General features: G+C 54.1%; 1 protein-coding gene across 3 annotated transcripts in view; it reads left to right on the top strand.

Moving 5' to 3' along the window:
- Window positions 1-21926, top strand: part of cdon (cell adhesion associated, oncogene regulated) — a 33837-nt gene extending 11911 nt beyond the window's left edge. For all 3 annotated transcript variants that reach the window (XM_015337529.2, XM_015337532.2, XM_069182396.1), the window contains exons 2-19: window positions 6366-6487; window positions 6683-6961; window positions 7271-7417; window positions 7632-7775; window positions 7866-8165; window positions 8367-8636; window positions 10606-10883; window positions 11463-11637; window positions 12206-12316; window positions 14009-14215; window positions 14523-14704; window positions 15339-15444; window positions 18048-18170; window positions 18333-18554; window positions 18629-18816; window positions 18942-19021; window positions 20054-20301; window positions 21447-21926. In XM_015337529.2, coding sequence (XP_015193015.2) covers window positions 6412-6487; window positions 6683-6961; window positions 7271-7417; window positions 7632-7775; window positions 7866-8165; window positions 8367-8636; window positions 10606-10883; window positions 11463-11637; window positions 12206-12316; window positions 14009-14215; window positions 14523-14704; window positions 15339-15444; window positions 18048-18170; window positions 18333-18554; window positions 18629-18816; window positions 18942-19021; window positions 20054-20301; window positions 21447-21613 — 3303 coding nt within the window. In that variant the 5' untranslated portion in view covers window positions 6366-6411 and the 3' untranslated portion in view covers window positions 21614-21926. The remainder of the gene's footprint in view (window positions 1-6365; window positions 6488-6682; window positions 6962-7270; window positions 7418-7631; window positions 7776-7865; window positions 8166-8366; window positions 8637-10605; window positions 10884-11462; window positions 11638-12205; window positions 12317-14008; window positions 14216-14522; window positions 14705-15338; window positions 15445-18047; window positions 18171-18332; window positions 18555-18628; window positions 18817-18941; window positions 19022-20053; window positions 20302-21446) is intronic.
- Window positions 21927-22940: the final 1014 nt, after the last annotated feature.

A 22940-nucleotide genomic window follows, 5' to 3' on the forward strand; every position in this document is an offset into this window, starting at 1 on the left:
CGGCGGATGTCGGGGAGCAGGGAGCTGATAAGCCCCAGGAGCAGGGGCCTGTTGTCTCCGCGGGGGCGATCAGCGCGGCGGCTCTGCAGCAGGAAGGGGTGTTTCCTCTCCCTGCCGCGGATACTGGAGACGTTGACAGTCGCACAGGCAGACGGTTTGTTTTCTCCGCAGTGGATGAAGTTTCGTGGTTCTGGGAAGAGAGGGGGGCGGGCGTGTTGGGACAGGTGCGCGATCTGTGACAGCATTCCCTCTCGGTTTTCCGAGCTGACGGTGCCCAGCGGGCACGGCTGCCGCCCCAGCCAGGTGGGGCAAAAGGGGGAAGAGGAAGAGGGGGGAGGGGGGAGGAAGGTGAAGGACACAGCCAGGGTCTCTCGCTGAGCCTCATGACCGGCAGAAGGAACCGCAGGGAGACTCTGTCCCCCATATCAACATTCATACCAGAAGGCAGACGCCCCCTCCGATCTCCGCCCGTCTGCCACGCTGTCACACTCTTGAGTGTCATCAGTATCACTCCAGCGGCGCACGCCTCGCTCTCGCCCTGCCCTGTGTACCGAGCCAGCTTCCTGGGCCTGGGAGGGAAGAGAGGGAGGGGGGCTGGGAAGTGCTGTGCCCTGTGATTCGGGCTTGTGGGTTTCTGAGTGTGCAGGCGTGTGTTCTGCTCGTGAGATACATACCCAGTGCTCCAGTCGTTAATGAAATCCCACTTGTGATTTGGTATAATCCAGAGGCACTCTGCCAGCCCACAGAGTTGATTGATTCTTGAGTGATGGGTGCGCTGGGAGTCCCAGTATAAGAAATCATGTTGGGGTTGTTGGCACCAGCAGACTCCAGCATTGCCCCAGGTACAGGGTACAGGAGGAGGTGATACCCTGTTCTCCGAGGCTGCAGGAATATTCCCAGAGGATGATCCTGGAGTGGCTGTGGTATATCGGAATCTGAATGAAGTCCTGAAGCAGATTGTTCTGTACGTTCACCTTGGGATTTGTGTTCCCAGTACAACCCGGACAGGAAGTTCTGGCCTGTCCGCTCTGGGAATTTTGGGTGCGGGGGGTGGAGGGGGACCTGGCAGCCGTCTCGTCTCCGTGTATGGCCTTGACCTCTGACCTCCAGGATGTGTGTGTGTTGGTGGCGCGTGAGTGAGGAGCAGACGGAGTGTATTATTTCCTGAGCTTCCTGCTCTCTTCCTCTGCTGCTGTGCAGATTGGGTTCGCCAGCGCCCGCCCCAGCTCGGGGAACGTGCCGCGGTCACGGTCTGCGGATGATCGCTTCCAGTCCTTCTTGAACGTGTGGAAATGAGGCTTTCGAAACCTCCTGGGACTCCTTCAAAACCAGTCTAGCTGGGGTTCAGTCTCCCACTTACACATCAAACAGACGAGATCAAACAGATTGCCGAATATCCTGCATTTGTAAGACACTGCATAAGACCCAGGCTTAGCGACTTGGTGTTTAGATATTGCTCTCCTCTTATCTTGAAGGTAGCAGGATTTTATTAATCTTGCAACTGACGGGGGGCACATCACGCCTGATAGTTCTGAAAGCTTGTGTGGGAAAGGGATCGTGTGTTATAGGCTGGATAAGTCAGCCGTGGTCTTTTCAGCTCCTTGAAGGGGCAGCCAAGCTCTGACTTGCCTGTGCTGTGAGAAGGGTTCAGTTCCGAAATCAAGTTCTTGCTTGCCGACGTGCTGAAGTTCTGGCTCAGGTGGAAAAATGCTTTTTTTGGTTCGTAAAATAGTACAAATGCCCCGTATCATTGACAATCGTATTGGGATACCTCATCATGCCCGACTGGTGGACCATTTTATATCAATTACACTGCACATAACGTATTTTTACTGCTTGTTTCGTATGTATTGTGTCAAAGTGATTTCCAAGACTTTCAAAATCTGGGACACAAGTTTGGTGCTAGTGTGGGTAAGATGAGCACATGAGCACTGAGAAAGTACAAGAGCTGTAGAGGTGAAGTTATTTAGGTTATCTGTGCCTTTCTGGGGCTGCCTGTGATGTGAGCTGCTGTCTCTGGTCTCCGGACACTCAGACGCACAGGCAGTGTGGAAGAACCGCTGCTACACTGCATGTCTGTGCTCCCAGACTGACTCCTGTAATGTTCTTCATTTCAGTTCAATTCAAGAAGCTTTATCTGCATGACCAATGAATAAATGAGTGTTGCCAAAGCATATACAATTAACACAACATCTAGAGACATTTACAATACAGACACATCATAATACATTTACATACAGACATAGAGATGCTCTGAAAGACAGGCTCACTGTTCCTCAGGCTGGGACAGGAGATCACACACTGTATTATTATTATTGAGAGACAGGCTCACTGTCTGTTCCTCAGGCTGGGACAGGAGATCACACACTGTATTATTATTATTGAGAGACAGGCTCACTGTCTATTCCTCAGGCTGGGACAGGAGATCACACACTGTATTATTATTATTGAAAGACAGGCTCAATTCCCTCCTCCCTCTCCCAGTAGGATTGGGAGTTGCTGTGATTATGGCAGGTGTTGGAATTCTGGGATTAGATGTGTAAATTTGGGAAAGAATGTTTCTCTAATCCCAGAATATTTGTCGCAGTGCAGTAGGCAGTACACCTCTGTCTATTTCTCCCTGTTGGCAGTGGGAGCACAGCCTGTCCTCTCTGGGCAGCCAGGTCTGCCTGTGTCCAGTGTCTGTGGTCTGATTCTCTTTCTGATTTAAGATGACGGATCTCGTGTCCTGTTTACTCTGAATTTGTCTGGCATTTTTGTCTTTCAAAGATGACATACTGTTGATGCTACGGTGTTGTTACACGCTGTGCGCTGGGACTGTGGTCTTGCGGGTGAACTGGTATCTGTCTCTGCAGCGGCTGGTTCCTTCTTTTTCTGTGTAGAGGGAAGAGCTCGGTGAAGTTGGACCCCTACAGACAGCACAAACGATAAAACCCCCTCATTCGTTAGTGCTGCGTTTGTGCTGTTGAAAGTAACTTCCCAGCTTCTTTTTTTCCCGAGATATAGCGCCTTCTTTTTGGGGGGTGTGAAGTCACTCAGCACCCCTACAACGTCGTAGGGAAACCAAACCGGTCTCGTTCGTTAGTGCTGCGTTTGCTGCTCTCAATTCCGACATATAGCGCCTTGGTTTTCCGGTGATCACGTGACCGTGCACGGTGCCTTTGACCTCCAGTGACAACGTCTGCCGAGTTCAAGCGTCTGTTACCGCTGCGAGAGTAACAGTCCTGCAGTTGTGTTCCTCTGTTTGCCCGGGTAGGGGGCGGCGGTGGATTTTGCATTTAATATCGGTGTCTTCTGTCCGTTTGTGTGAGCAGGAAAATTAAATTTGTCACGAATATCACATACCTAATCAGAAGAGTTGCGGGTGTAGTCTCAAAAAGCGAACACTAGCAAACAATTGCATGTTCTTACCAGGGGCGTATGTCCCAGGCCTACCCAATCAGTCCAAAGACATTTAAGATTTTATTTCTCGTTTGCGTTACATGATTTGCTTTTTAATGTTACTTGTTTGCTTTTTTTCATCGTTTGTGATTTGCGATTGGCTCGCTGTATCTTTTGTGACCAATAAGAAAGTGATGTAAATGTAGGGGGCGGTGCATGCGTAGCCGTAGCCTAATTGGCTGTCGTTGTCGTCAGACGCTTTAGAGCTCTCTAGCGCCGCGTTTTTGGTTTATTAGCCGACGTGGCGAAACAAATGCACATATCTACGTTTTTCCGTAGATGGCCAGACCAGTCCCGACACCAATAAGACACATGAGATGCTACAGGCGTCTTGGGTTTGAGGAGGACAGCCTGGCTTCCCGAGCACAAGCGGCAGTGCGCGCGTTTGCTTGTAGCGGCTGATACACGCTCCACCTGCAGGAGCTGAGCACGCAGAGGAGCTCAGATTTCTCCTGTAAACAAACGACACGTTTGGAATGCATGAATAACATTGAGACAATATTGACGGATAGATGCGGGTGTGCATTTTACAGATAACTATTCATATCACCTCTAAATGCCCTGCAGTATTTGTAAGTGAAAGTATGTATTTGACGCTTTTATTAGCAGATGAATTGGTACGATGATTTGGTTAGCACTGTAATGCGACTATAACAATTCAGTGTTAAGTCTTCTGGGAAGTCACGAATTTCCAAATTAGGTGTCTTTTGGCATTGAAAATAGAATACTAATTTGGGTTTCATACAAGTTCAAAAGCATCAAGAAGGATCAAACAAGATCTTCAGAACTTAATATTTTAATACCTTCGCAGTTTTTATTCTTATGGCGCCTCACTCGATATTATCCTTGTTGCGATCCATTTACTCCCTTGCGTGTCTGCACGTTCTGGTATGTTATGCTCAGGTCCACTGAATATTTAAAGGCGAGGTAAAAGTTCCGTGAAGCTGCCCCCTACACACATCACAAACGATGAAACCCACCTCAATCGTTACTGCTACGTTTGTGCCGGTTTGTGCCGTTGAAAGTAGCGTTTGTGCTGCTTTCGTTCTCGAGATATAGCGCCTTGTTTTTCCGGTGATCACGGGACCATGCGCGGTGACTTTGACCTCCAGTGACCCGGTCTGCCGAGTTCTGTTACAGTTTAGCTCGAACCCTTAACATTTCAAAGACTATATCCATAAACATAGGAGCCTCCTTAGAAGTGAATAATATAACAAGTTAACCATCTATGACATAAACCTGTGGTTGTAATGCATGTAAAATCACCGTGGTGGTGAGATCTATGGTTTTTATTTTCTGATATAATTTTTTTCCTTTTCTTTCCCTACCGTGACACGCTGTTGCCAAACGTGTAACTGTGGGATACCATCGGACAAGACCTCCGCAGCATGTCATGATAGGGACCTCATGTATATCGCATGTATATCGGCAGTGTATATCACGAATGGCGCCTTGCTTCCATGCCACCCTGGCACCGCTGTCGCAACCAAGGTCTCATATCAGGACAATGATATACCCAGATAGGATGAGTCGCGATATATGAACTTTGTGTTGCAAAATGGGGTCAGCATATCGTGTCAGGGTATGTCCTATCGCAACATATGGACTGCATGTCGCGACATGGGGGCGGGGCATTTTTGCCGTATTTCATATCGCGATATATGGACTTAATGTCGTAACAGATAGTGGCACCATGACCGTGATGCCCCAGTCGAAATGGGTAAATACATATTTTATTTGCAATATAACTGTCTCCCCTGCTTTCTGTAATGAAAACATGGTATTTGAACAATTGTAATCGTATATTTAAGGTAGGGGAAACACCTTCTGCTTTGAACTTCAAAAATGAATAGAAATATAAAGTCGATGATCACTATATTATTATGCATGTGCTCTGAATTTAGTTTTTTATTGTTACATTTTATCGATCTTGAAACTAATACCTAAGAATGTGAATATGGGCTCTCGTGTTGTGTCAGCGGTAATGTGGAAACTGGTGTCTTTTCACCAATGAAAGGAGTACACAAGCAATACGTTTTCGAGAACATGGTTAAAAATTAAAAGAAAACACCTAACCCAATGAACTCACATAGTAACTCCTCCCTAAATGTTAGACTGTCTATTCGTGTAAAGGCTGAAAAGTCTGGGGTCAACTGATCAAAAGATCTGGTGTTCGTGACTTTGCTGTTTTGTACGTCATAGTGACGGCACAGCCAGGAAAAGAAGGCGCAACTCTTCTGATCAGGGTGTGATATTCGTGACAAATTTAATTTTCCTGCTCACACAAACGCACAGAAGACACCGATAATAAATGCAAAATCCGCCGCCGCCGCCCGCCACCCGGGCAAACAGAAGAACACAACTGCAGAACTATTACTCTCGCACCGGTAACAGACGCGTGAAATCGGCACTGGAGGTCATGGAACCGCTCATGGTCCCGTGATCACCGGGAAAACAAGGCGCTATATCTCGGGAACAAAAGCAGCACAAACGAATGAGGGGGGTTTCATCGTTTGTGCTGACGGTAGGGGTCCAACGTCAACGAGCTTCAACGAGCTATTGGCCTGCAGTGTGTTCAGTAGCTCAGTGTGTGTGTGTGAGTGCAGGGCTGTGCTGTGTCCAGTAGCTCAGCAGTAAGTATCTGGTGGTCTTTCGTGCTCTGGCAGTACTCTGATGTGTTTCACCCAGCTGGATACTGTGCATGAAATCCCTGCAGATGCTTCAAGCACTTCATTCACAGCACGGGGGTGCTCCGAGCGCACTGACTCTGGTGAACGCGCAGTCCAGTCGATGTGTTCTGCGGTATCGTGCCACAGCTCCTGCTGGACTCTCAACATGCTCCTGCAGCCCAACAGCAAGAAGCTCTCGTGTCAGAATGATGAAAGCGCTCCATAATTCTGCTGTCTCGTCTCTGTGTGCGGCAGGTGTCTGCTGGGGTCCCGGGACAGGCCTGTGGAGCGAGCGTGCGCTATGGACTCCAGTCTGGGGGCCCTGCCTCGGCTCGTGTGCCTCAGTCTGAGCCTGGCCTCCATCCTCGGCTGCTCATGTAAGAGGGGCAGTGGGAGGGGGGGTCTCTCTGTCCATCGCCGGAGGGTCCACTGTGATCGCTGTGATTGCCCAGAGCCCCCACACAGAGTGTGTGAGTGTGAGTGTGAGTGTGAGTGTGAGTGTGAGTGTGAGTGTGAGTGTGAGTCTCCGTCTCCGGTTGCTCTGACCGCAGCCCCGCCTGTCTCCTGCCCAGGTGCCCGGCTGTCGTTCCGAGAGGAGCCCGTCTCTGCCACCCAGCGGCCGGGGGGGCCCGTGCTCCTGCGCTGCTCGGCCCAGCCCGAAGAGGCGCGGGTGTCCTGGCTGTGGGAGGGACGCCCGCTGGACCCCGCGGCCCTGCCCCCCGAGCTGGAGCTGAGGCCCGGCGCGCTCGCCATCCGCGCTCTGCACCCGCCACACACTGGCCGCTACTTCTGCGTTGCCCAGCTCGGGAGCAGGGCCATCGCCAGCCGGAACGCCCACATCACCATCGCAGGTACAGGCAGCCCACACGCGCCAAGTGCCACGCACACACCCTGCCCACTCCTGCTGCGGTACACACGCGCACACACGCGGACACACACATACACACACACACACACACACGCGCACACACACACACACATCCTGCCCGCTCCAGCTGCAGTACACACACACACACACGCACGCGCACACGCACGCGCACACGCATACACATCCTGCCTGCTCCTGCTGCAACAACACACACACACACACACACACACACACACACACACACACACACACACACACACCGGTGCAGAGTTGACCCGCTGTCTCTTGGCAGAGATCTCGGCGTTCAGGGATCTGCCCCGGCGGCTGGTGAAGGCGGAGGAGGGCGGCACGGCGCTGATCCGGTGCCAGCTTCCTCCGAGCACCCCTCCGGCTGTGCCGCGGTTCAGGGTTCGAGGGCAGTGGCTGGAGCAGTCCACAGGTATGGTCTTGGGAGGGCTGGTCCCAGGTGCGCATGGCCGAGGGGCGGGAGGGAGAGAGGAGGCTATAGGTCGCACTCTCACCTCTGATGAAGTAGGGCCCATCTGGGGGTTTCTCATCTTCTGCATTTCTGCTGACTTTACGGGGCGAACAAGTTAGAAATGGCGTCTCCCCACGCGGCCCGCACTCACCTGCCCTTCCCCTCCTCCTGCCAGGAGACTTCTTCATTTTTCCGTCTGGGAGCCTTCAGATCCGGGCCGTGTCGCCCCAGCACCAGGGCACGTACAGGTGTGGGGCGCACAACCCGGTGACCCAGGAGACCAGGCTGGAGCCCCACGGCCAGAGGCTGGCAGTCACACGTGAGTCCGGCCCCTGTTCTCCCTGCGCCGGCGCTCTGGGGGGGCGGGGACAGCCGGCCCTGACTTTCCCACTGTCTGTCCCCCCGCCAGGCCCGGCCGACCCCGCCGCCCCCGCCCCCCTGCGGATAGTGTACCCCACCTCCCCGCAGACGGTGTCCGTGGTCAAGGCGCAGCCCCTGGTCCTGGAGTGCATCGTGGCGGGACGGCCCGCCCCCGCCGTGCGCTGGACCCGGGAGGGGCGGCAGGTGGCTCTCGGGCCGGGCCGGAGGCTGCAGCACCACAGCCTGGTCCTGGACAGCGCGGCGAGGAGCGACGGGGGCGCCTACCGCTGCTCGGCGCGGGACCAGACGGGCAGGGTGGTCAGCGCCGATTACACCGTGGAAGTGCTCGGTGAGTGGCGGGCCGTGGCCGAGCCGTGCGTCCCGTCTCGGAACCCTGTCCTCTGCGCAGGGCTTCCACCATGTGGCACAGCCCGACAGCATCATCCTGTCCGGCCTGTTGGCTCCTGCATCGTTTGGGTTTCCGGTCCATTTCAAGCTGTCTCTCTTTTTTCCCCTCTCTTCCTCTCTTTCCCTCGCCTCCCTTCAACAGAGCCGGCCTCGGTGTCACAGGGACTGTCGGACCGGTCTGTGTCTGTGGGCTCGTCTGTGAACTTCACCTGCGCGTCCAGGGGAAACCCCGCCCCCAACGTCACCTGGCTGCTGGACTCCGCCCCCCTCGCGCCCTCGCCCCGCCTCCAGCTCTCCGGCTCCTCCCTCCGCATCGCCTCTGCAGGGCCCCAGGACCAGGGCGTGTACCAGTGCCTTGTGGACAACGGGATTGGCTCTGCCCAGTCCTCTGGGATGCTCACCGTCCAATCAGGTGCCGTACCATTTGTTCCGATTCTGAAATGACAAGGATGACGCAAAAGCCTGAAGATTCATTAGAACTTCTTGGGGCAAATGAAAATACGTTCATTGGCAAAAAAAAGGGAAATATTTTCATTGGTTACGGAAATAAATGTTCATCAGTCTGCTGATAAGTTTAAACAATGATTTAGAGCTGAAAACGCCCATCAGCCCTTCCTGGAAGTGTTTCTGGGTTGAGGCAGAGGTGGGGGAGGAGGCTGGGCTCTGGTATGTTAATGGCCCAGGAGAGGAATGTGGGACAGCTGGGCTCGGGTCCTGGTGTAGAGTTACTGGCTTGAGGCTAGTTTGTTTTGTAAGATAAACCCAACAGCCTGGACCAGTGCCCTGGACACTCGGATACCTCTCCTCTGTTTTCATCCTCTTATTGTTGCGTTTATTTACTTTCTTTTTTCTGTATGGGATGTTTTTGTGTTTATCTTGTTGTGTCTGAATTTCTTCGAGCACCTTCCCAGTAGCGCGGAGGAGATGAGCGGAGACTGAGCTGTACAAACACTATTTAATACAGCGATGTGAAAAAGAAAGTTATACAGAAGAAGATATAGTCCTCACCAAGTCCAGATAAATCTAACCACATGTGACAAGTAACACACACGTCTTAATTTGTCGTTATTTAGCATGGACCCTTTCTAAATGGTTTTATTTAATGGTGAGAGTTCAGTTCTCTTGGCAAGTATTGGCCTTAAAAACAAAGGAGCTGGTCATTGATTTAAGAGAAAGTGCACCCCCCCCAGCCTACTGTAATTAAAGGTCAGAGAGTCAGAATGGTCAATGACGTCAAGTACTGGAGCTGCTCACAGACAGACAGACAGACAGACAGGATCCTAACACTTTTCTACAAGTTTTTTTATTGAAAGCGTATTAAAAACACCGTCTCACCTGCTGGTTTGGTAACATCAGTACCATTGATTGTAATAGGCTGGGAAAAATTAGTCAAAATAAGAAGCAGATCCACTGGGGCAAATCAGATCGCTTTCAATATCCTCTTCAAGCAGGGTGACAAAGAAAGCAGAGCGAGTTATGGATTGTGTCTCACCCCTCCACTGTGAGTTCACTCCAACCCCTCTGTGTCCCAGGGGTGAAACTAACAGATACAGGGAGTCTTCATCCCCACTGCAACATCTCTTTCAAACAATGTGTCCTCACTGTCTTCTCTTGCTTGGTTGTTAGTTCTGTCCGTCTGTCATTGTTATGTTGCGAGTGTGCTGTAAAACGAATTTCACAAAGGAGACAAAGCTTGAACTGAATGACTAAACAGAATAATCGGCCAACAGTCGGTAGGCTTGTGTGAAAAAGCGAGTGCATCCTTACTGCTGCCACATCGGCCGAGAAGGGAATGAGCACAAGTGCACAAGATTAGCTGATCATGAGGAGCTGCACCTGTATATCAGATCAGAACCTGGCAGTCTGGTCTGGGTGTTCAGGTTTGTGGGTCAGAAGATATCGATAGCGGTCTCAGAGACAGGATTATTGCTGCTCTTCAGTCTAGGAAGGGTGCCTTAATGTATCCCATTAAATAATATATTTAATATATTCCCCATCCTTCATTCCTTATTGACAATCAGTGACAGGTGTAGTTAGAACATGTAAAGCTGAAAGAAAAACAAGCTTGGATTTTGTCAGGATTCACATTCTCTTAAACTATTTCTTTTGTGCTGTTACATGATTGTATTTTTTCGTTAGTTAATTAATCCTGGAGTAAACCTCAGCATAGTCATTAGTGTTGAATAAAGAAAACTGAAAACTTGTTTCTTTTTTACAAAGTACCAAGGAATCTAACAGATTTTCTGCATTGTAGGGGTTCCTTATATTCCTGGTTTCTGGACTGCAATGCCCTAGCACATGTCCGTCTTTGTGGAAATGATCACTTTATATCTGAAACTCTTCAAGCAGCTAATAACAATACTCTTCTGCTTGATTGACAGCACCCTTGGAGACCAGCACAGTGGGTGTGGCTCCCGAAGCTCCGCCTTCAGCTCACCCTGTCCAGAGTGATGAGGGGGAGGAGCCACCCGCGCAGGAGGAGGGGCTAGGAGGCAGCCTGGCCCCACCCACAGAGAGGACCAGCGACACGCCCACCCCTGAAGCGCCAATCATCACCAGCCCCCCACAGACTCACAAGCCAGACGTGTACGACCTGGAGTGGCGGGCCGGCCGGGACTGGGGCAGCCCCATCATTGCCTACTTCGTGAAGTACCGAAAGGTGGGTGTCCACAGGCGTGCGCCCCACGTTTCAGCACTGTACCCCGTTCCACACTGTAGCCTGTATGCACCCTCCACTTCCCGGCTGCTCCAGACAGGTCCGCGTGAGCCTGTTGCAGCAGAGTGATAAGAGTGAGCGATGTCTGGAAGAAAGGAGAGGCGATTTCCATGTAGCGGAGCCCTACAGCTGGTGGGGCAGCTGGTCCCTCCTGGCCTCCTGTCTCGTGTGCGTGGGGCTGTAGGCAGCAAGCCCCGTCACAGACGTCCAGACTCTGACAGCTCCTCTCTCCTCTCTCTCTCTTGTTTTGTTTTTGTGTGTTGTTTATTCTCATGTGGGGTTGGCGTGTGTGCTCGTGCGTGTGTGTGTGTCTGGCGTGTGCGCTCGTGCCTGTGTGTGTGTGTGTCTGGCGTGTGCACTCGTGCGCGTGTGTGTGTGTGTCTGGCGTGTGCACTCATGCGCGTGTGTGTGTGTGTCTGGCGTGTGCGCTCGTGCGTGCGTGTGTCTGTGTCTGGCGTGTGTGCTCGTGCGTGTGTGTGTGTCTGGCGTGTGCGCTCGTGTGTGTGTGTCTGTGTCCTGCAGCTGGACGAGATGGGCACTGTGCTGGGAGGCTGGCACACGGTGCGGGTGCCGGGCAGCGAGAAGGCCCTGCGCCTGTCTGAGCTGGAGCCCTCCAGTCTGTACGAGGTCCTCATGGTGGCCCGGAGCGCCGGCGGGGACGGCCAGCCCGCCATGCTCACCTTCCGCACCGGCAAGGGTAGGTCCCAGGGGTGCTCCATACAGCACCCCACCGGCTGGGGGAAAGGGGGAAGCAGAGCTTGAGGCCACTCCAGGGTGTCAGCTGGGCCACAAATCCACCACCGGGAACTAACTGGGAACATGCTGAGAGCCCTTGTGGCATCACCCTGCAGCTCCCAGCTGGCCGCCCACTGGAGCCCAGCAGTGAGAGCCTGGCCAGTACCTGGAGGGGAGACTCCTGGGAGAGCTGAGGCTGCTGCTGGGAGAGGTGTCAGTGGGGCCAGCAGGGGGCACTATACTGTAAAAAAGGTGCCATCCTTCAGATGAGATGTAAAACCGAGGTCTTGACTCTCTGTGGTCATTAGAAGTCCCAGGGCGTCTCTCGAAAAGAGCAAGGGTGTAAATTTCCCCCGGGTCTTTTCCCCTCATGGCCTCCTAATAGTCTGAGCTACCGAGGCAGAAGGCATGATGAACTACTCTGCTGGAAGACAGCTCTTCCGTGCAGGAGGGGTTACCTCTCGGATATCTGAGCAGCAGTGACCAGCGTCTTCCTCTCCCTCTGTCTTCCTCTCCCTCGCTCCCCGCAGAGCGCAGCGGCCCCTCCAGCAGGAGCCCCTCTCCGCCTGCGGGCAGGCCCGAGAAGCTGCCCGCCAGCGAGGCCCTGAACACGCACTTCGGGGTGGTGGTGCACGACCGGGGTAAGTGTGTCTCGGGTCCGAGAGCGGGATTCTCCTCTGCGGTCCCGGCTCAGGGTTAGGGTTGGCACGGCAGGCCAGTAAGGGGCGCTGTTCCTCCAGGGCCATCTTTCAGATGGGATGTCAGTGGAGCTCCTGACTCTGGGACAGTAGAGACATTAGAGATGCCGGGCACTGCTCGTAACAGCAGGGCTGTCCACTCCAGTGTCCGGGCTGACCTCCTGAAGGGTCTGGATTCCCCAAAGCCCCCCTTGACCTCGATTCAGATGGCGCAGCATGGCTCTGGTGGGCTGTGGACTTCAGTATGAGGGCTGCATTGGATCAGCATCATGATGAAATGAGATGATAATGAATAATACTGAAATGTGTTGACTGTATTCTTTTGTGTTTATTACTGGGAAAGTGTTGTATAGTCTCATTTTACTCTCTGGACTGTTGATGAGGCCATGTTGACATAGTGTGACACAACACCAACCACAAGAGAGAGCCACCACAAACACACCGGTTCTGGGCAGCCAGTTCTTGCGACTCATGGCTTGTCCACACATCTTGCCTTGGAAGTGTTAGAGCATGAGGTCACTTCTCAAAAAGGCTGGCTTCCACATTCAGCCAGTGTAAAGTGCGCAGACATGATGAGGATGATTACAGACATCTCTTGGTAGCAACATCACGCCGTCATTTGGGGGTCTCAACACACCACGAGCTTCAGCTCATGCTTTTTTCCAAAGTGATGCTGTACACTGCTTCTGCTCAAGTGGTCTGATGGAGGTCTCTTAGTCAAGGGCACGAGAGCAGTGACCCACCCAGGATGTGAGTTCACAGCCCTGCCCACTGCTGTGGGTGTGTGTGGGTGTGTGTGGGTGTGTGTGGGTGTGTGTGGGTGTGTGTGTGCGCGTGTGCGCGTGTGCGCGTGTGCGTGTGTGCGTGTGTGCGTGTGTCTTCAGTTGCTTCTCACTAACCCCGTCTCTTGCACTCTCTCTCCCTGGCTCTCTGGCGCAGTGCCTGCACAGTGAGTACTCTTTGCTCCTACAGCATGCTTGTCCTGTGAGTGTAGTGTCTAGTTTGGTTCTTTATTTGGTGCTGTTTTTGTGTTTTTTACAACCTGAACATCTGTTTGAGTTAACAAGGGGAGGGCAGGGATAGATGCACATTTCAAATCTTAACAAGTTAAAGGTGGCAGAAACAGTGGAGCAATCTGACCCAAAGTGTTCATTAAGCATCAGGGGAAACACAACGCATTCATAGCGATATCAGGAACATGAGCAGATGTTTTGTTTCGGAGTGTCACTGAACAGATGTGACAGGTGAATTCTCTGGCCCTTCAGGGCCCAGTGTGACACTGCAGGACTAATCCTGGTCTCGCGGGGAGGCTGAGGACTGGGGGCAGGATGAGGGCTAGGGAGAGCAGTCAGACGAGAGATCGCTCTCGCCGGCGCCTGTGGCACGACTCAACGAGAGACTGGACAGCCAACTGGGTCGCTCACCTCGTCACCCGAGCTGCCAAAAAGCCCGTCAGCAATGTCCACGTTGCTGTGGGAACATGGCCGCCAGCGCAGACTAGCGCCTCCTCTGGTGGGTCCCGGAGGCCGTCCACAGTCTCCGGAGCCGGGGAGGGGAACAGGAGTGAGGGTGCGAGAGAGCACAGTGATTGGCTGCAGATGCTCCCAGCCCCCTGATTGGTTCTCTCCTCCCCAGTGCCCGAGGCTCCAGACCGGCCCACCATCTCCATGGCGACGGAGAGCTCAGTGTACGTCACCTGGATCCCGCGGGCCAACGGCGGCTCCCCCATCACCGCCTTCCGGGTGGAGTACCGCAAGCAGGGCCGCAGCGCCGACTGGGTCCCCGCGGCCGACAACATCTCGCCGCTCAAGCTGTCCGTGGAGGTCCGGAGCCTGGAGCCAGGTGAGGCCGGCAGCGCGAGACAGAGGGGTTGGACCTGGCGCTTCCGAATTCTGCAGGGTTCAGACCGCGGGCGCGTCTCAAAGACCAGGAGTGTCCGAGTCAGAGCCCTGGGGGACGCCCACACTCCCGGAGTGTCCGAGTCAGAGCCCTGGGGGACGCCCCACACTCCCGGAGTGTCCGAGTCAGAGCCCTGGGGGACGCCCCACACTCTGTAAGACTCTGGAAGGTCGTGACCTCAGGTTCTTCCTGCCTCATGCGGTCACCACTGTTCTGTTCCGAGACGCCTCTCTGTCCTCCTGTGTTCCAGGGGCAACGTACCGTTTCCGGGTGATCGCCATCAACACCTACGGGGAGAGTCCGCACAGTGCCCCCTCCAGGCCGTACCATGTGCCTGCAGTCAGCACGCACTTCACCACCCGTCCTGTCGCCGGCCCCCACATCTCCTCCACCGACGCTGTTAGCGACACTCAGATCATCCTGCGCTGGACCGTAAGTGGCCACGACGCACGTGCCCCCGCGGGCTGGGCGTGGATTCAGGACTGTGATCCTCTTCCTGCCCCTCTGGGGCTGTTGGCTGCTGAAGCGGGCCGATCCCACGGGATCGCAGGATCTCCGGCTGGGCGGAGGGGAGCTGTGGAGCCACGGGGACGTTGCCCTGCAGCAGAAGGCTGTTTTTCTCGCGGAAAGGCCGCTCTGAAGGAGGTCTCTGGGGCTCCACGCGCAGCTCAACGCATCGCGCTTACACAGACCGTCAGACCTCCCATCAGACACCAGATAGTGTCCGCGGGGCCGGGGACAGGGGTTGTTCTTGAGGTGCTGACAAGAGCCAGAGACCGGCAGGACGGTTTCCCATGATCCCAGCCCCTCCATCACTCGCTCGTCAATCACCCCCTAATCTGCGCTTGCTGAGAGCCGTGATTCCTTAATCCCATTCCTGTGCCCTGTCTTTGTAATGAAAGCCTTATGACTTCTAAGAACATCGAATGGGCCCCAGATACAGAGAAAGGCTCCCATCGCTTCAGAGGGATTATCATGATCATTATCCATGATAAGATCATTCCCCGCAGTCGACTGAGTACTGTCTGAGGACTGTCTCTGAGCCTCTCCATCTCTCTCCCCGCAGTACACACCCTCCAGCAACAACAACACCCCCATCCAGGGCTTCTACATCTACTACCGCCCCACGGACAGCGACAACGACAGCGACTACAAGAGGGACGTCGTGGAAGGTGAGGGCGCTGTGACCTCAGGCAGTGGAGGAGCTGGGCTCTTGAGCCAGGAGCCCTGCACTCACCTGGCGTCTCCTGGGGCTCGTTCCCACTCTCCTCTTAACGAGCCGAGTCCGCTCACTCTTCCCGGTCCTCCAGGACCTGCCCCCACTACAGAACCGGCTCAGCTGGGGGCGTGGTAGAGCCCAGCTTGGCCGATTGCTCTCGTGGCTTTTTACTTCTGACCACTCTGCGCGGAGTGTGTCTCCCACAATCCCCTTAACAAAGCGAGCACAGGTCTGAGAGAGCTCAGCGACCCCGAGACGCCAGCAGGAGGCGCTGTGGGAGAGGCGAAGAGGGCGGCAGCAGGATTCTGATGGGAAGAGTGCGAGTGCTGAAGGGCTGTGGGGGGCATGGGGAGGGAGAGGTCAGCGAGGTCAGCTGCTGTGCCTGAGAGCAGGGCTGGGTAATGAGGCTTTAATGAATGACTGCCTCACTAATGGCCCAGAACTGAAACCCTACACCTGGCAGGACAGGCTCTCAGGTTGCAGTGAGGAATGTTAACAGCCTGTGTGCTGGGTCTTCTTCCCAGCCTGCTCTGCTCCCCGTCTCCCAGCCTGCTCTGCACCGACAGTCCCTTCACTCCCCCTTGCTCTTGCGCATCAGTGTGTTTCTGCAGCGGTGGTCACTGATAGTTATGTTTACACACACAGGCACACACCACACACACACACTCCACACACATACACCACACACCACACCCCCTGCACACACTCCACACACACACACACCGGTGAGTCTGTGTGGTGCAGTGTGTTGTAGGAAAGCTGGACCTCTCCAGGTCTCGTAGGAGAGCCTGTCTCCACCCCACACCCCCGAGACTGACGGACCAGGGGTGGGGGGTGAACTCACGAGAGGGAGACCGAGGAAAGTGAGGAGCACTACTGGAAGATGAGGGCAAGGAGAGACACATCCTAGAATTCCTGTACTCCTGTACTCTACCAGTGCCGCTCCGATTGCAAACCTAAACAGAACAGCACAGTTCTTACCTTCACACAGCGCTCTTCACTCCAAAGAGCCCCAGACATCCTGCCACACAGCAGGGGCTTCTCCAGACCAGGGAGCAGTACCTCTGGCCACAGCAGCGTCAGGGTGGCAGTGAGCCTGGACCCCTCCAGAAGAGCAGTATCATGTCTCCTCAATCTGGGACACTGGTTTGGACATTTGTGCCTGGAGGTTAGGTTCACCAGCACCACTCTGTTCCCTGCACTGAGTAGACCCCTCCCTGCTTGCAGGAGGGTGAGGAGCAGGAAGGGACAGGCGGTCCTGGGCAAAGAGGGGTGAGGGCAGTGAGTGAAGAGGGGAGAGAGACCTGGTGTCAGTGGAGATAAGGAAGTGAGAGCAGAGAGAGACAGCGCACTTTCCGCTGCACTCCGAGAAACCCTCTGGGATTAGACAAACCCCATCCCTCAAATAACAACTCGGATCCCAGAACAGGCCACAATCCGAGCAGCTCTCTGAACAGAGCTGCAGCCCAGTGTGTGACCTCCTGTCCCAGCCGGGGGACCAGAGACTGGGCCTCTCAAATAATACTTTATTGTCGTAAATGTTTGTAATGTTTGTCCATGTTTTGCCAAGATGTTTTTGCTTTGGCAACACTGTAGATCATCAGTCAGGCTAATAGTGCTGGTTGAGTTTGATTCTGACAGCAGGCGTGAGGGAATGGAGCGAGAGGGGAGCTGAGGTCATTCCAGGCGCTGCTCAAGCCTTGACTCACAAGATGAAGTGGTCCTCTGTTCAGTATTTTCCATGCAGAAGTGTCCCAGGCCACCTACAGCCTCTGGCTGTCGGCACGCGCTTTCCAGCCTGGCCTGGCCGCAGCTGAGAGTGCCTTCTGTCCAGAGCAGGCAGAGCGAGCGTGAGGCACAGCACGTGGTGCGACTGTCGTCATGGGCATCATAATGATCGTAATGATGATGCTCCAGTCCTCTCCCCACACACCAGCTCTCAGTGGGGAGGAGAGCAGAGCGATGAGGCCAGTTCAGATACGGGGGTTATTAGGAGGCCATGATGGGTAAAGACCAGGAGGAGATTTGACCAGGACACTGGGGTAACACCCCTACTCTTCTCGAGAAACACCCCGGGATTGTTAATGACCTCAGAGAGTCAGGACCTCGGTTTTATGTCTCATCTGAAGGACGGCGCCTGTTTACAGTGTAGTGTCCCCGTCACTGTATTTGGACCCACACAGACCGCAGGGTGAGCACCCCCTACTGGCACTCCTAAGTATCAGCACCACAGCCATCATACTTTCCTCTCCATTTGCTTGGGCCGTTAAAGCTGCTTCCTGCTCTCTTAGGCTGAGGGAGTGCTCAGCGGTTCAGGGAGTGCTCAGAAGAGATGCCATGGCCAAGCTAAGCAACTTGGAATCCACTCCAGTTCCTGAAAGACGTTGTTGGGAACGGAGGACACCAGTTCTCACATCTGCAGCTCCTCTCAGGCCCACTTGTCTGCCTGCATGTGTATCTGACCTGTTCTGTGAAATCCTTCAGTGAGCTCAGGTGGCCGGAGGGCTGTGTGAGGCTGGGAAGCTCTGAACTCATCCTTACCTCTGTTCCCAACAGGCAACAAGCAGTGGCACCTGATTGGCCAGCTGCAGCCCGAGACGTCCTATGACATCAAGATGCAGTGCTTCAACGATGGTGGAGAGAGCGAGTACAGCAACGTCATGATCTGTGAGACCAAAGGTGAGAGAGGCAGGAGTGAACACAGGGAGTGATCTGGGAGAGAGACAGGAGTGAACACAGGGAGTGATCTGGGAGAGACAGCAGTGAACACGGGGAGTGATCTGTGAGAGACAGGAGTGAACACAGGGAGTGATCTGTGATCTCAATCTCCTGCCTCTGCAGCCAGACAGGCCCCCGGCGTGTCTCCTGGAGGGGGGGCCGGAGCGGTGACGCCCCCAGGGCCCCCGGAGCGGGGGGGCGGCGGCGCAGGCGGTGTCCAGAGCCAGCGGGGAGGGGACATGCTGTACCTGATCGTGGGCAGCGTGCTGGGCGTGATGGTCCTCATCCTGCTGGCCTTCATCGCCATGTGCCTGTGGAGGAGCAGACAGCAGAGCAGCCTGCACAGTGAGTCCGGCGGCGCGCCGATCACGGCACAGCGCTATACAGACCCGCGCTGACCCCCGCCTCTCGCCCCGCAGAGTACGACCCTCCCGGGTACCTGTACCAGCCCGCGGAGATGAGCAGCCACGTCCTGGAGTACGCAGCGCTGCCCGGCACCAGCCACGCCAACGGCGGCCTGCGCCCTCTGCCCGGCGGCTGCCCACACCTGCACCACAAGCTGCCCGGCGGCCCGCCGCTGCTGGCTGGCGCGCACCGCCCGCACAACGTGAGTGACCGGCCCGCCGCCCGCCTGCCCACCTGACCGTCTGTCCGGCGGTCCGACCGGCTGCCTGCCTCGCTGGGCGCGTCCGGACCCCCGCCCAGGTGTAACCCTCTGCTCTTGATTGGCAGGGGGGCGGCGTGTACACGGCGCTGCCCCAGTCGGACCCCTCGGACTGTATGAGCTGCCAGAACTTCTGCAACAACAACAGGTGAGGGACCCCCGGCCAGCTCGCGCTTGACCGGCCTCGAGACCCCACCCAGCCTGCTGGCGAGGCCTGTGTTTATGGGGCTCGCGGCGGCACCGGGGGGCTCACAGATCGCTGTCTAGGAAACAGCTGGCCGTGCTGTCGGGGGGATATCCATGTCTCAGGACTGAAGGGAACCCCAGGAATCTTTCTCATCTGGGCAAGACAGTGGGGGTCCTGGTTGGCCCCACTATTCTGGCGCTTAAAGGGGAACCACAAGGCTATTTCCATATTTCAGGGATAGAAAGAATGAGCGTGGATGAGCGCATTTCAAACCACAATGAAAGTAAAATGTACACAGTCACTTGTAAAACCTCCAGTTTACATCACAGAATAGACATATTCTGAGATTCAGACTGAGGCAACAGTACGTCTGGTGAGATGAAGCAGCCCTATTATAAACAAGCAGGCTTGTGAATCCAGCTCTTGACTGTAGCTCTTGACTTCCAGAAAGTTTTGCCAAAAAATACAACTTGCTTGTTAAGTCTGCATGCAGATCATGTTGAAATATTTTTGCAGTGAAACGTCTGCTGCACAACCTGTACTTATTCACTTGTACATCTCATTCCATTAGGACAATTACCTAATGGAATTACCTAATACCTAGTGAGCAGGAAGGGCTACTTCTGTCACAATTCGGTGGAGAGCAGGGGTTTGTGTCAATGTGGCGATCATACATACTCCACAAAGTTTGCGATTTTGAGCTTAATTCAGTATTTGTAAAAATGTGTGATACCTTTGATTGATCCATTTTGTTACTGAGATTTAAAAACTGGTCAGAGAAATCAGGACTGCAGCCCCCCTTCAGGTGTCTTCTGATATTTTGTCTGTAATCCTGATTTCCATGTTCAGCATCGATCTATGGCTCTGCTTTGACACATGAGGCCAGTGTTGAAGTAACGCACGCCCCCTGCTGAGATGTGAGCTGTGCCAGGAATTTTCATTTATTTTAAAACCTGAATGTTTCTCTCTAATGCTGCTTTTTTGGCTTTCCAGATGCTACACAAAGACCAACGGGACGTTCTCTAATGGCACTCTTCCCATGATGCATCACATGTCACCCTGCCAGCAGGATGGGCTGGAGATGATGCCCTTGGCTCATGTGACCCCGGGCTGCGACACCCCCACTGTCCCACAATGCCCAGGGGAACTGGGCGAGGAAGGGGAGAAAGGCAGCATGACCCTTCCGCCTTCCCAGCATTCCTGCTGCCAGGCAGGGGAATACTGCCAGCTAGGAGGGAGAGGTAAGAGAAGGGCATCATCATCATTTACAGGGGCAGCTGAAAAGAGTGAACCATCCCTGTGCTGTGCTGCTGTAGGCTCTGGATTGGGACTGTGCAGTGGAGATGGTCAGGTCTGGGCACGGAGTCCTACAGTTCTGCAGGTTTTCTGGTGACAGTCTAAAGGACACAGAAGGAACATGGAAGTTTGATCAAGTGGTTCTGTTTCTGATCACTTGGGCCAGTTCAGAGCTTCTCCAGACCTCAGGGGTGGGTCAGCTGGCAGATTATTTCCCCAGTGAAAAGAACAGCTGAATCTCCTGCTAGAAGTGCTCGCTGGCACTGGCCACCACTAAAGATACTGATCCCGACCAGAGAGCATCAATGGCTCTGAACCACCTGCCCGTTCCCAGTTGTCCGTCTTCCTGCCTGCTCCAGAAGGCCGGCAGCGCTCCCTGGCGTCTGTCACACCCCGGCCCGGAGGAGCACGGACAGTCTTCTGACCACACACGGGCCTTGGTGCTGTGAATTACACATCTCTCACAAAACAAGAAAAGCTAGCATTGACCCCTTAAAAAAGTGCATATGAAAAAAGTGAGAAAAACAGACACATGTATTGTTCTTGGTATAATCAAAACACCTTTTGCTTTGCCTGGGGGTTTAGTCACTTCAGCGTCTCGAAGATAGTGTCCCATTCCTATGTAAACGAGACGTAGTTGGACAAGGAGCTTGCACAGTCAGGCCTGAGACCATCATCTCCCCAGTTCCCAACCAGACTCCCAGATCTGGGTTCTGTTGGGACCGGCTCAGAGAAGTTTCCCTGGTGAGGGCCACACGGACCCCAAGTCTGTCCCAGGGCAGCTGGGCCACGCAGCGCAGGAGTTCTGGACTCAGCTCTCAGTGTCGAACAGCGTCGAATTACTCAGGCTGTTCCTTTCCTCAAAGAGACAGGAAAAAACGACTCTGCACTGTGACGCCAAAGTGTTTTCGGGAGAGCTGGACACAGTGTGTCTTGTAAGTACTGAAGTGCTAAATACTTCAGCCACTGCATCTGAAGAGTACCGAGATGCAGCATGATTGGAAATCCGTCTGTGTCGCCGGCCGCCGCCCTCGCGATTGTGCCGCTGGCCTGCTCCTCCTGACCGGCGAGTGTCGTGTCTCTCGGGCAGGTGAGGAGCTGCACTGTCGGGAGGCGGAGGGACCTGTGCTGGTGTGCTGGGAGACTCGGGGTCCGCCGGTCCTGGACTGTCCCGAGACGGCGGGCTGGATCTCCACAGGCACGGCCATGGACAGAGCCCTTGGGGACTTCTCACAGCCGGAGCTGCTGGAGACCTGAAGGTCTGCGGCCCAGGAGGCGCCGGGGTGTGAGTGGCTGTACAAGGACACAGGGAGCCCAGGAGCAGGAGGGAGGATCAGCGTGCACAAGCGAGGCAGGAAAACAGCAGTGACAACTTTTTAGACACTTATTTATTTTTTGTAGTAGTAAAATATTATTGCATATGAATGTATCTGTTTTAAGAAAAAAAAGTTTGTCTTTTCTATTATTTATGCTTTTTGATGAGATTTTTTTATTTTTGTCTTCCACACAGTGGGGAGTTTAGCCTTTTTCTGTATAAAGTTTTGTAATAATATAAAGAGAAACTATGGAAGATACGAGCTTCTGTCATTTCCTCTTGTGGAAATCCGTGTGGCGTGTGGAAACACAGACGGCTAACAGAAATATATCGGATCTGTGTGGGCCTGCTGTTTGTGCCGGTGCCGGTGCTGTTAATCCTGGGCTGCTGCCATCAGCGGGGCGGCTGTCTCCTCTGCAGGTGCTCAAGAGGATGGAGAGAGGAGCATGGTGTTAAATGTCTGACTCTGGTCCAGTGTTGACTTGACGGCTCATCTGGGCTGTGCCCTTCGTGACCCGCGAGTGTCTTCATGGACAGAAGCCACTGTGGTCCTGGATCTTTTACGCTTGGCGCTTTAAGAGCAGGGGGCTCATGAAGTTAGTCGTTCAGTTCCTGTAAGTGCACCGTGGACACGGCGACCTGCGGTGTGCTTACCTGGATAGCAGTGTGGAGGACTCTTCCCTCAGAGCTCTTAACTTGTAATGAGGAGGCTGCGGGTTCAAATTCTGGGTGACAGAGCTTCGTCACAATGCCCAGCTTGTAAATGATGTGAATATAAGTCTTTCGGGGAAAAAAGTATGAGCCAAGCTAATACCTAATTCCTATTCTAACGAGATTAATGGACAATGACCATGTGGACGCGGAAGCACGTGTCTTATGCCCACACAAGGAATTCCAATAGGCGAGTGTGGACTGTCATTGCCAGTGATCTCTGGTGTTCATGATAAAGAGTCCAGCGAACTTCATAAGCACCCTGTGTCTTGCCCGTCGATCAGCAGCTGCTTCACACTCGTGCTGGAGGGTTCGGCTGCTGTGTTTAAGCCTTCGTTGATGAGCTGAAATCTACCAGCGCTCTGGTCCTGATGATCTAAGGAGGCCTGTTGAGCCTGCGGGACTGTTGCCCGTGAGCAGAGGATCTGAGAGTCTTGCCTTAAACAAAGCAGCGACAGCTCTTCACGTGCTGGGAATGACACTTGCCTTTTACAGGCACAGAGCTCTTGTGTCGGCTTATATGGCAAATTTATTGCAGCCCTGATCAGCAGTTAATCT

The sequence above is a fragment of the Lepisosteus oculatus genome, chromosome 23, assembly GCF_040954835.1.
Source record: "Lepisosteus oculatus isolate fLepOcu1 chromosome 23, fLepOcu1.hap2, whole genome shotgun sequence".
Taxonomy (NCBI): Eukaryota; Metazoa; Chordata; class Actinopteri; order Semionotiformes; family Lepisosteidae; genus Lepisosteus; species Lepisosteus oculatus.